The sequence below is a fragment of the Corylus avellana genome, chromosome 11 (assembly GCF_965113065.1).
Source record: "Corylus avellana chromosome 11, dhCorAvel1.hap1.2, whole genome shotgun sequence".
NCBI classification, from domain to species: Eukaryota; Viridiplantae; Streptophyta; class Magnoliopsida; order Fagales; family Betulaceae; genus Corylus; species Corylus avellana.
In genome coordinates this window covers 7,931,678-7,945,553 of record NC_142500.1, presented here as the reverse complement: position 1 = coordinate 7,945,553, position 13,876 = coordinate 7,931,678, and the positions used below count along the sequence as shown (strand labels likewise).

The window sequence follows — 13,876 nt, the reverse complement described above, 5'->3', positions numbered from 1 at the left end:
TACTGATAATATATATTTTTGTTAAAAAAAAAAATTATTGATAAATGAGAATAACACGTGAATATAGTAATGATGCGACATATTCCATTACTCATATACATATGGTGTGGAAATCCTGTGTCGTCTCTGTGTTGTCTTCTTTTTATGTTTGGGAAATTTGAGGTGTCGTTGTCATCCAAACAGGGAATATAATCAAAATCACACCATTGGGCGACGGTCAATGGTCTATGAATGCTTGTGTAAAAGAAATGCCTTGTCTCTCTCACCTGCGCACTTAACTAAAAAAGGGTAAAGATAGAACAATAATGAGATAAAAAAAATGTAATTAAAAGCAGAGTGACCCATTCATTAGTGGGATTCTCATTCTGGTTCCACCACCAAAACCCACCAAGTACCTTCCATATTCTCTCCCATTGGCCTTCCCGGAATTCTTTTTTTGGCCATTGCTTCCCCTCTCATTGCTTAGTGGGACCCTTTTGCACTGACCCATCACCCATTTCCCTTTGATCTTGACACTCATGCTCATCTTCAAATCATTCTACTACTTCTACCTTCCCATCTTTTCTCATGGTGGGTTGCAGCAGCAGCAGCAGCCATGGCTGAGACGAGTGAGTTTCTTTTGGTTTCTTCTTAACTTCATTTTTAACTCATAATATCTCTTTCTCTGATTGTTTGAGTCTTGAAATCGTTATGTTTGATTATTTCATGTGTGTTTAGCTCTCACAGATTTGTACTTTCTATCACTATTGCATTTCAGTTAGAAACTTTCTCTGTAATTCTATGTCATCACTTTGTCTCTACTTTTGTTCACCTCGTTGTTTATCCAGCACAACAAATTGGCCTAGTGGTGGCGAGTTTTCAATTTTATTGAAGAGAAATGAAGGAAACTTGGGGCTTTTATATTCGTTTTGCAACTTATATTTATTTCTTTATTTATTTTTTTAAAAAAAAAGAGAGAAAAAAATAAATTTATACATTTATATATATATTTTACTTCTTTCCTTTTCTGTGCTTAATGAAGGGTAAGGGACTATTTGGTAACCTTTTTTTTTTTTTTTTTGGTGAACTATCAGCAGTTTCCTTTGATTTTCCATAAGTTTAGAGTACAAAATTACTTTTTGCTTCCCTATAAAAATATATTTCATAATAATTTCTCTTACCTTTCTCTGTACCATTAGAATATTATTTTTTTACAAATACAAGTTCTTTATCTCACTTTTTTTCACAAAATCCTAACACAATTTCCAATTAAAAACAAAAGGATGAAATATGAGAGAAGAAAGAGAAATATTATATTAAAATAATGCATAAGGAGCCAAAGTAGTTCTTTTACGCATTCGAAAATACTGTAGCAACCCTTACGGGTTGGTTAAATGTAGGGAATCTGATGTGAGTAGATTTTTGTGATTTTTTTGAAATTTTTCCTAAACACAAGGAAGGGAATGGCATATTGGGCCGCTCTTAGGTGATTGGTAGTTGAGGGCGTATCTATCCGGAAGAATAAACAAGTGATTGTAGTTACAGTCTATTATGAAGTTTTCGTGGCAGGGACAATTTGTAGAGTTTGGTTTCTTGTTGTCTTCAGTTCTTGACCTTGTTTCTTGCCAACCAAATGGAGTAAAAGAATTGGGAAACTCCTTCACTTTAGGTTTATGAAGGTTTTGGAGAGGGCATTGTGATGTCTTTTGGAAGTTTTGATAAGTATATACGAAAATCATTGACTATTAGTTGTTCTCATTAAATGAAGTTGTGAAATAGTATTCATCAAAGAAAAGAAGAAGTTGTGAAATTGCTTCAATGGATTGACATGTTGTGTCACTTAAACTGCCTCTTGAGGGTTTTTGGTTAAGAGGAAAACAACACTGTAGTCTCTAGCTGAAGAAATCTTTCTTAGTGCTGGTCTGTCTGATCAACTGGCATTTGACTAGTAGGGGGATTTTAAGGGATTGTGCTTTACTTGTGAAATTCATAAATAAAACCTAATACCCCAAATAGGACAAAATACAAAATATGACCAAATTGGACTTAAATTGTGTAAGCACCCAATAACATAATAAGCCCAAAAATAAGATTTAATGGATCAAAAGTACAGCTCATATCCAGAAATATGTAAAAAAATACTTTTGACTCTTAAAAGTAAATAAAAACTAAATTAAAATAAACTTGACTTTTGTTGCCTGCATCATTTTATACTGGTGGTATGGGACAATCTCGTCGAAAGCCTGCATATGTTGTTTGAATCCATATCCTTGTTAATGATACATGTGCTCCTTTTTCTTTTCAACAGTCATTCAAACTGCCTAAATTTCCTTTTTTTTTTCCCCTCTTGTTTCTGTTACTTGGAATAATCATATTATTTTCCTTTACATAGAGCTCCGAAAACAGGGCAGGAGGTCACCTAATGAATACCCCTTGGAAATTGAAGACAGTTGCATATTTGGAGCTTTTTTAGGCTGGCATCCTCTAAAGCTAACCATGCGCTGTGTTATACTTCTCATTTTGCTGATAATCAGTTATTCATCCACGGAACCTGATGTGGAAGGTATAGAGATTAAACCTTTGATTTTATTCTGTCAAAAATTTTCTCCTGTTTATACCTGTAGTTAAAAATAAGGGGTGGGGTATTTTCTAATTGGCCCTGACACACAATGTTATTATTTATAAAGAAAGCAAACTTTTACTCTAATATGTTTACCAACAAGATAAACTTAATCACACACCTTAAATCAAATAACCAATAGATAAAATATAACTTATCCTAATCTAATGCGACCCATCAAGTGGGAGAATATATGTCATATGATCCTAACTTGGAATAAATAAATGCAACTCGTCTTGGGCTAAGAGCTTTGGTGAAAAAATCTACCAGTTGATTTTTTGTCTTCACATATGGGAGTAACTATTTCTTTATTAGTCAATTTATCATGAGCAAAGTGACAACTTACTTTTATATGCTTCATTCGCTCATGGAATACTAGGTTTCTGACTCTATGAATTGGCACCTGATTATCACAGAAAAGTTTCATAGGTGTTTTTACTTTAAACTTCATTTCTTGAGGAAAATTTCTTAATCATATAAGTTTGCAAAAATTATGGGGTATAGCTCGATATTTTGCTTCAATAGTAGACTTGATGATGACAACAGCAGCTTTTTTTGTACTTTTCCATGTTAAGATTTCCTCCATGAGACGTGCAATAACTAGTAGTAGATCTTCTATTTGATGGTGAACCAACCCAGTTTGCATTTATGTAAGCTTCAGTACATAAGTGGCCATGATCTTTATATAAAAGCCCACGCCCTGGTGGTCCTTTTAAATACCTGAGAATTAATTGTATTGCAATCCGATGTGGCATTCTTGGTTTCTTAAGAAATTGACTAACCACACTTACCGCAAAGGAGATGTCAAGCCTAGTAATAGTGAGATAATTGAACTTTCCTACTAATTTTCTATACCTGCTTGGATCATCCAAGAGGTCCCCTTGATCAATTGTCAATTTCTGATTTGGATCCATTGGAGTACTAATTGGTTTGGACACCAGTACCCCTGAATCTTTCAAAAGGTCTAATATATATACTTCCTTTGAGAAAGAATAATGCCATTAACTGATCGAGTCACCTATATAAGCAGAAAGTATCTAAGCTTGCCTAAATATTTAATTTGAATCTTAGTGCTTAAAAAATGCTTCAAATTTTCTATTCCTTGGGTGTCATTACCAATCAAAATGATGCCATCAACATATACCATCAGTAAACCATACGTGCTACCAGTAGAATAAGAAGACTGAATGATTCGTTTGACATTTCATCATGCAAAACTCTAGTAACAACAAAGTTCCCCAACCATACTCTAGGTTCTTGTTTCAACCCATAAATGGTTTTTTTCTAATTGCACACTTTGCCATATTCCCCCTAAGTAACAAACCCAGGGTGTTGCAGAAAGGCATTTTGTCATATCCAGTTGATACAGTGGTCGGTGAAATATGGCAGCTAGAGAAATAAGAACTTGCATTGAACATATTTGACCAACTTGAGAGTATGTTTCTGCATATTCCATTTCCTAAGTTTGTATATAGCCCTTGAAAACAATGCGGGCTTTCAAACGATCAATGGTACCATCGGGTTGATATTTAATAGCGTAGGCCCAACAACAACCAACAATCTTCTTACCAGAAGGTAATGGGACAAGATCCCTTGTCTCATTACAATGCAAGGTAGACATGTTCTCCTTCACAGCCTTCCTTCACCCATTATGAGATAAAGCATCTTTAAGACAAGTAGGAATACATGAAAATGAAATATTGGTAATAAGACTAGACTAAAGAGCAGATAAGGCATGGTAAGAAGCTTAATTAGAAATATAGGGTGTTTGGTAACTGTTATAGGGTTTAGGGTTTGCATGAGAAGAGAATTGAAGAAGAGGCTCGATAATCACGTTGTCTTCTTCCTCTCACACTATATATATATATTGTAACTTTGAATATGAAGACCAGAATACCCATATAACTTATTAACCCTAATACTCCCCTCTAACACTCCCCCTCAAGCTGGAGCATATATATCATATAAGCTCAGCTTGAAACAAATAAACTCTAACTTCTTTTGACACAATAATTTTGTAAACATATCAACTAGTTGAGCTCTAGACTTCATGAATAGTGTAGACATATCTCCGTTGAGAATCTTATCTTGAACAAAGTGACAATCGACCTCAATATGCTTGGTTCTTTCATGAAAGACAGAGTTAGATACAATGTGTATAGCAGCTTGATTATCACAAAATAACAGGATAGGAGTAGGAGCGGCAAATCCAATTTCCTGGAGAAAATGTTTTAACCATGTCAATTCACTAGCAGTATTAGACATTGCCCTGTATTCTGCCTTAGCACTCAACCGTGCCACCACCGTCTGTTTCTTACTTTTCCAAGTCACCAGGTTACCACCCAAGAACGTACAATATCCTGTAGTAGATCGCCTATCTGATGGAGAACCTACCCAATCTGCATTAGTAAACCCTTCTAGCCGAAGGTGTCCATTCGGTCTATACAATATTCCAAGGCTAGGAGCTCTTTTCAAATACCGAATAATACGAGTAATAGGTTCCCAATGTGAAACCCTAAGGAGCCTCCAAGAGCTAACTAACAACGCTACCTGTATATGAGATATCTGGTCTAGTAATAGTAAGATAATTCAACTTTCCAACCAAACGACGATACCTACTAGGGTCTTCAAATAATTCTCCTTCATCCTTTACTAATTTCTGATTATGATCCATTGGAATGTCAACAGAACGAGTACCCAGGAGACCTGTCTCTTCTAACAAATCAAGTACATATTTTCTTTGAGATAAATTTTTTTTTTTGATAAGTAAGTAGCTGGTTTTATTAAAAGCGTAAGGCGCCCCTAAGTACACTGGAAGTATACAAGGAGGAACACCTAACTAGAAAGGGAAAAACGTACAAGGAAATCATCATAGCTAACCGAAATCGGGAAAACAAACGCTACAGTCCAAAGATACAGAGTATGGAAACAATAGGATAAAAAGTCCTCAAAAGACCTCTCCTCATCCTCGAAGCACCTATTATTTCTCTCTCTCCAAAGACACCAAAAAAAGCAAATAGGCACCATCTTTGAGATAAATTGATACCTATTCGGAATCTAGCAACTTCAATTCCCAAGAAATATCTTAATTTTCCCAAATCTTTTCTATGAAACTTCTGCTGTAAAAACAGTTTCAATCAAGCAATGCCTTCTGAATTATCACCTGTAATCACAATGTCATCTATATATACCACAAGAAGGATGTAGCCTGCAATAGGTAACTCAATGGAAGTTCTGGAAGCAGAATCGGTAGACGAAGAAGAGACAAGCGGTCACATGGATAGAATGGTCTATCTGTATCGTCAGGTATATACCTAAAGAGAAGGTTGAGTAACTAACGGAGTAATAGAAACAGTAATTGGTAGAGGAACATCAAGTGTATCATTATTAGTGGAAGACTAAGATAAATATGGTTGAGATTCAAAGAATGTTACGTCAATAGACACAAAACGCTTTCTTAATGTGGGTCAATTGGGCAACCGTAATGCTTTGTGCATATGGAGGATGGCTCCGCTGTGTTTGATGTGGTCTATTTGGCTAGAGCAAAACGCAAGGAGTTTTGACGATCGTGACAATGGATTGCTAAATTTGAAGAAGTTGATGCTACACACCTTGTTTCTTTGGCGAGTGGCATGGACTATTTTGCCTATTTTTGCGTTTTATGAGTTTTTAGCATTATGTTCTTTTTCTATGAGTTAGGGGTCTTTTGTATACTCCCTGTGTGCTAGAGTTCGTCTCTTTGCACTTTTATGAATATACATTATTTATCCAAAAAAAAGAAGCAAAAGACAAAAAGTATCTGAAAGAGTCAGTGTCACATTAATACATCTCCTTCCACTTCTGTTTTATTATTACTATTATTTTTGCATCATCATATAGAATGGATTCTTTTCCCCAGCCATCGTTGGCTGTCTTAAATGTTGTATCATATATTTAACATTTGGATGCTCCACTTTTGCCAATGTTCAGGTGAAGCTTTGTTTGATTTTCTTAACGCACTCAACGATTCCAATGGTCGAATAACAGATTGGAATCATTATTTTGTGAGTCCATGCGCCAGTTGGTCACATGTCACTTGTATAGGAGATAAGGTCGTATCCCTGTAAGTTTGTCAGCTTGGAAGATACATATGTTAATTTATAGGGACCTGCAGAAATCTTTCTGATTAATAAAATAGTAAATTTTTATTTCCAGTTTAATCCAATTGCATTTGCTTTCATCAGGGAATCTGTTTATCTTTTGCAGTACATTTACTTTGTCAATGTACTGATTTGCAGGAGCCTTGGCTCAATTGGACTTTCAGGATCGCTTTCACCTTCAATTACTAAACTGAAATTTTTGGTTAGCTTGTAAGTTATCATCTTGATGCATTAAGGTTACTCTTTTTGCATGACTGGACAAAGTGGTAGCAGCATTTATCTAATAAGCTACAGTATGCTCCTTTTAACATCTATGGTATCTGTTTGAATTTGCTGACATGATGATCTGGAATCTAAATATAAATCTTGCCTAAAATTGACAAATTTTTTTTGATGAGTATCTTCATTATGATTAGTATCGGTGTCTGAATTGGTATGCATTTTTCTAGCTCGAGAAATATAGTGCTGATAAAAGAAGGAAACGCTTTTCCTAAAAATTAGGATAAGCATGGGTGGTAATGAAAATCAAATCTAGAAATTATAGATTAAATGCATAAAATATATGTACATGGACACTCAAGGGTGCAAATATGTGTTGTGGCTCATACGCCACTAGTATGGTTTGATAAACAACCAAAGCTGCCTTAGAATGTCCTTATGCCACATGTTTTTTCAAGAATTTGGTACAAAGTTCTTTCCAATCCAAACTGTAACGATCTGATTCCATTTCACATTGGGTATTATACTTTCACACAAGTGAGGGGAATTTCATCTTTGTATTTGAGAATTGTTTAAGAGTACAAAGTACAAATTAATTGAATGGGTATATAAGATCTACGCTTATATTATTACTGTTTGGAAGTATTTCCAGTCTTTTATTGGGTTTTCAAGATTTGTTTAATCACATTTTGTATTTTTGGGATGTGTATCCATTATGATAAATTGCCTGCATGCTTTACTAATATACTCCACCTGATGCAGGGAATTACAGAACAATAATCTATCTGGTGTGTTACCTGATTACCTTGCCAACATGACACGTCTTCAAAATCTAAATCTTGCAAATAACAATTTCAATGGCCCTATTCCTGTCCCTTGGGGTCAGCTTTCCAGCCTCAAGCATTTGTAAGACTACCATTTCTGTTGAACAATCAAATTTTCTTATTTTTTTCCTATGCATGAAAAAATTTATGTTTTCTTGAAAAGGTCCTTGAGCCATCTCCACTGGTAATTCCTTTATATTTATTCTCTTTGTAATATCATAAAATTTTTAAAGAATAATTTTGTAATCAAGTCTTGTACATTCACTTTTCTATTGTCCACAGCCAAAAATAGATTATGAAAAAAAGTGCTGATGTCACCTGTGATTCAGGGTATTGAGAGGAAATCACTTATCTGGACCCATTCCTGACTCCATTGCAAATATTACTGGGTTGATAGAACTGTAAGGAATATTTATCTTAAGGCTTCTATTACTGTTATGCTTTGATGCTTGATTTAAATCTTGTCCCACCTTAAGCTTTTATGCAGCATGCCAAGAAAACTCTGTTTCGCAGTTTCTCAACAGAAATTCCCTCAACCAAGCACAAATTTTCTCTTAATTTCTTGTAAGAGTAAATTGTGTGCTACAGCCAGAGTTCATATTTATGATGATTTTTTTCTTTTACAGGGATCTTTCATCTAATGGCTTATCCGGAAGAATCCCTGTGCAACTCTTTTCAACTCTGTCATTTAAGTAATTCCATTACAAATTCTAAATCTCTTTCAGTTTTTGGTAGTATTTTTTTTTTATAATGCAACACTATCTTAGTCTCTCTCCCTCCCTCCCCCCTGCGGGGGGCCAAAAGAAAAAAAAAATGATAACAACAATTAATAATAATAATAATAATAATGGAAGTTTGATTTTAGCATTATGGTTTAATTAAAACTCCAATTAGTTGAAGAACACCATTTTTGTTAACCTAATAAATGATTGCTTATAATGGATGACAAAGAAATAATATTGCTATTGAATCTTTTGTCCATGAACTTGTTACAAGAGACTGATTTGGGAAAATGGCTGCTATGCAGCTCAAAACTGGGAGTTTATTAATTACGCAACAAATGGCACTCTGTTCTAGCTGGATTTTTTTTAATACAATTACAAAATCGCAATGAAGATGCCAGCTAGCCAGTGCTAAAGTTTCTTGGTGGTGATAAAGACTCAGGTCAATTTTTGTCTTTTTTGGCCTCTACCATCTTCACCTTCAACTACGCTGCTTCACCTTTTACTTTAATTCATCAAAGTTGATACAATTAGCTCTGTTTAGATTGTACTACCCTTTAACTGTTGCTAGTCAAGCCAAAGCAAGGTCATAGAGAAATACTCTTGGAAGTAGAGATGACTGCAGATCATAACATGTCAGTTCTTATCTGATTCCTTTTCTATTGTTTGCATGTGGATCTAAGAGGCAACCATCATTCTCTTCCACATAAAATCGCTTTTTAGTTGGACTGTGGCGTATAATATCTCTCAATTTTCCAACTATTTTGAATTTGTGGATTTTTGTTCTTTTAGCACCTAATGGGGACTTTCTTTATATACATCTTGTGTATTATGGTTGCGCCCCTCTATATTCATCAACGAAATGATATATTTATAAAACAAAAAAAAAAAATGGTTTGTTTTGAAAAGTATGTTAGTGGTGGGAGCCCATCTAAAATCCGTTTTGTAACTATCATCTTAATAGGTTCTTTCAGTGTTTGAAAAGCGAAAACATTTCTGAATAATTTTGCTAGACAAGCACAATTGTTAGCCTTGGTATAATCCTTATAGTAATTCTGAAGTTTCTCTGTGGTGTTATGGATACATGTCTGATTTGTACGGGTACATCAGATAAAGGAAGTATGTCTTTCATGTACATCACGTTTGTACAGGATTTGTTATCAACAGCATCATTCTGTCAGTTTTACAGGAACAGGTCTTGCTTGTGGCCCTAGCTTGGAGCAACCTTGTGTTTCTAGCTCTCCTCTTCCAGGTTTATTGATGGTGTTTCAATATAACATTCATGTTCAAATTATCTAGGAGATACTTACATTTTAAATATTTTGCAGTTTCGACCAGAAAGTCGAAACTTGGGGTGGTGGTAACTTCTGCAAGTTGTGCTGCATTCGTACTGTTGTCACTTGGGGCCATTTTTGCATATGGATACCATTATTATGTGCACAAACTCAAACGTGATATCTTTGTTGATGTTGCAGGTAATTTCACCTTTGGCCTTTTGATCTTTTAGTGGTCTTATATATAACTGTTGTTAATAATGACACCATTGAACCATGTCAAATTATTCATTTTATTTTTTACAGCCTATCATCTCCTTCTGATTAGCTAGGCAGATAAATGGTGATTCCCAAATAAGCTTAAAAATCACTGATGTATGCATTAGCTTCCTAAGATAAATACTTTCATTGCATTTTTCTACTAACTATATTCAAATGCTTGTAACTCTGTAAAGTGAGTTAATACTGGATACTTCTGGGCGCCTAATTTATTTATTTATTTATTTTTTTGTCCATTTTAGGTGAAGATGATTGTAAAATTTCCTATGGCCAGCTGAAAAGATTTTCTTTGCGTGAACTCCAACTTGCAACAGACAACTTCAGTGAAAGCAATATGATTGGACAAGGAGGCTTTGGAAAAGTTTATAGAGGTTTCCTCTCAGACAACACAAAGGTTGCTGTGAAACGCCTTACAGATTATTACAGTCCTGGTGGAGAGGCTGCATTCCAAAGAGAAGTTTATCTTATAAGTGTTGCAGTTCACAGGAACCTATTGCGGTTGATAGGGTTTTGTACAACCTCATCTGAGAGGATCCTTGTTTATCCATTCATGCAAAATCTTAGTGTTGCATACCGCTTAAGAGGTATATCCTTTAAGAATCACTTTGCTTTTAGTCCATCATATCTGATTTTCTCTAATTCTTTGCAATTTTAAATTAGACTAACTTGCACAGAAGTACTTTCTTACCTTGGTTCATACTTTGGGTTTAGGCATCATAAGTGGAACAAAATCCTAAATTTTTTGAAATCTCAGTCAAAATTACAGTTTTAAGTTAGACCTGTATAATTTAAAACTGTATAATTCAAAAAACTGTATAATTTAGTGTAATACCTGCACAAAACACTAAGTTGGCGTAGTGTTAGGGGTTCTATATATCCATTCTTTTGTCTAATGTTTGAAATTTGCTATTGGTTTAGTTTTCATTTAAGCTGATCATAGTGAACCAATCGGTCCTTTGATCGGTTCGGTTCACGATTGATCAGCAGTTTGGTTGGGCAGTTCAATGGTTCAATCCTTTTTTTAAATCAGTTGGTTATAAATAAGGTATACCAGGACCATACTTTGCACCGATTTATGGTTGATCTGGTTCAACTATTCTATCCAATCTGGTTCATTTTAAAACATTGCAAATTATCTCGTAACATTTTGATAATGTTGTATTCAGTGAATTTTGATTAGTGCAATATCTTACTAAATCCACAGTTGAATTACATGATTTGTACGTATCCATCATGCTCATGAATTATTGAGACAATTAAAAATGCATATACCGTTTAACAAATGATCAAATTTTATGGTATTTTTATATTTTAAGTACCTACTAGAAGCATGAACTTCGATGATATTAACATATTACATGACATCTGATGACTTGAAATTTGGAAAGGCATTATAGGCATGCTAATGGTAGGCTTCACAAAATATTTATTGAGTGAATGAAAAGATATTGAGTGCGAAGTGTTACATCATATGTATGTGTATATATGTATGTTATATATGTGCGTGTAAATTGAGGTCACTTGATTCAATGTTTGGGTTTCTTTTTTTCAAGATTCCATCTCAACATGTTTGTGTGAGTAGAGGATGGACAATCTGCTTGCGAATATTGATTACAAAATGAAGTAACCTGTTGTTATATCTATATTTCTTGTTTTTGGACCAGCTTGATTATGAGTGGGTGCTCATATTTCAATTCTCCAATTTTTTTCCTTCAATGTTTTTCATAGATTTAAAACCTGGAGAGAAAGGGTTGGACTGGCCTACAAGGAAACGAGTGGCTTTCGGTGCTGCCCATGGCTTGGAGTATCTACATGGGCATTGTAATCCTAAGATTATACATCGTGATCTAAAGGCTGCAAATATCCTATTAGATGATGATTTTGAAGCCATTCTTGGGGATTTTGGGCTGGCAAAGGATGTTGATGCGAAATTGACTCATGTTACCACTCAAGTGCGTGGCACCATGGGTCACATTGCCCCGGAATATTTGTCCACCGGAAAATCATCAGAAAAGACAGATGTGTTTGGATATGGTATAATGCTTCTCGAACTTGTCACTGGTCAGCGTGCAATAGATTTCTCTCGGCTTGAAGAGGAAGAGGATGTTCTTCTGCTTGATCATGTAAGATTTTAAATCTTTGCTACTTATGATGAACTATATATGGACTTACCTATACTCTATCCTGGAGCCTGGAGGCTTCCCTCTTGTTCATTTATTCATTCTCTCTTGTAAATCTTTCTGAACAGATCAAGAAGTTACAGAGAGAAAATAGGCTGGATGACATTGTAGATGGGAACTTGAAGAGCTATGATCCCAGAGAAGTTGAGACCATTGTTCAGGTTGCCTTGCTGTGCACTCAAAGCTCACCTGAGGAGCGTCCAACAATGGCACAAGTAGTAGGAATGCTGGAGGGAGTGGGTCTGGCTGAGAGATGGGCCGAGTGGGAGCAGCTTGAAGAAGGAAGGAATCAAGAGTTCTCCCTCATCTCTCACAATTTTACTTGGGCTGAAGAGTCAACGCATGATCAAGAAGCCATACAGTTGTCCAAAGCCAGATAATGCTTTTAGGCATAATATAAATTTTGAAAAGAAAAAAAAAAAAAAAGAGGAAGAAAAAAGGAAGAAACCATCATATATGGGCAAGTTACATTTCTCTTACCATGGCCAATGTATTTATTACGCCAAAATTTAACTTGTGTTGGCTACTATATACCTATGAAATATTGACAATTAGTATCTTGTGGTGAAAAATGTATCTAAGGGAACATCATCAGCAGGCTATCCCTCAATATCATTACAATCTTTTGGTTTGGCACAAAATTTACCTTTGTTCTTTTTGGATGATGGAATCTATGTGAAATATATCTTTTGGCATGGTGGGAAGGATTGAAACAAATTTGTGGGCTTATAATTTTTTGTACGTCAGAGAACAAGCAATTGAATCCGCAGAGAAACTGGCTGTCAACAAGAAGGGACCCATCTTTTCCTATAGGTAGCCTTAATCAAAGAGGCTAGTCGGGGTATCAATGGATCACCCCATTTCAAAGGGGTACATTGTAACACCTCAACTATGGATACTAAAGGGGATAGTTTTATTTATGACTTTAATTCAACTATGGATGATTTTACAGAAGCGTGAATTGAAATTATAAGACGTTATTAAGAGTTTTGATTAATCAAAATAAATACTAAACTTTAATTATAATTTTTTAGTGAAATAAAATGTAATTAATGGTAACTCAAGACAAGTGTCCTAGTCATATTAGAACTAGTTTTACTTTTCCTTTTAGGCCTTTTTTCAAGCTTATTATTATTCCTTATGAGGCTTGACTACACAAGCAAAAACCGTAAGTGGTCGTGTATTATAGTGAGTGTAGCTAGGTTTTCCAAGTCATACATTGACAAAGAAACCTAATTGTAACGCCCCCAAAACTGGATTGAGCCATTCTGGTAGGGTTACTGACAATTCCTACAGTTCAGTTAATTGATAACTAACTAAAGGGATTGCTCATCTAACATACTCAAGAGTTAATATAAGCGGAAGGTGAAAATGACATATCTGATATATCTAAAAATCATAAAGTATACATATATTGCCATTTATCATAGACTTGGAGGTACTAATCAAACCCGATACTACAAACCAAACTCCTGGCTTTGTTTCTTTAAAAGATTATTTTAAAATAGATGATCTGACAAGCTGCAAATATTGTGTTAGTTTAAGACTTAGTAAATTTTACAGTGAAGTATGAAATAAGCTCCCATTATATGCAAAAGTAAATGTGTATTTTCACAAGCAAACTAGGTGTTGCCTCTGTA

At 34.9% G+C, this 13,876-nt stretch overlaps 1 protein-coding gene across 1 annotated transcript; it reads left to right on the top strand.

The window, feature by feature from the left end:
* Positions 1–384: 384 nt before the first annotated feature.
* On the top strand, positions 385–13,017 carry LOC132166595 (Leucine-rich repeat protein kinase family protein). The gene is made up of 12 exons (XM_059577441.2): positions 385–608; positions 2,372–2,542; positions 6,569–6,701; positions 6,877–6,948; positions 7,720–7,863; positions 8,111–8,182; positions 8,408–8,473; positions 9,685–9,755; positions 9,832–9,978; positions 10,299–10,640; positions 11,785–12,179; positions 12,305–13,017. Exons 1-12 carry the CDS (start codon positions 596–598, stop codon positions 12,614–12,616), a joined length of 1,938 nt encoding a protein of 645 aa, XP_059433424.2. The 5' UTR covers positions 385–595; the 3' UTR covers positions 12,617–13,017.
* The last annotated feature ends 859 nt before the right edge of the window (positions 13,018–13,876 follow it).

Coding starts and splice junctions, on each gene's coding strand:
- LOC132166595 (XM_059577441.2), top strand. Junction 6,702..6,876: donor GGAGATAAGGTCGTATCCCT/GTAAGTTTGTCA, acceptor ACTGATTTGCAG/GAGCCTTGGCTCAATTGGAC. Junction 6,949..7,719: donor CTGAAATTTTTGGTTAGCTT/GTAAGTTATCAT, acceptor CACCTGATGCAG/GGAATTACAGAACAATAATC.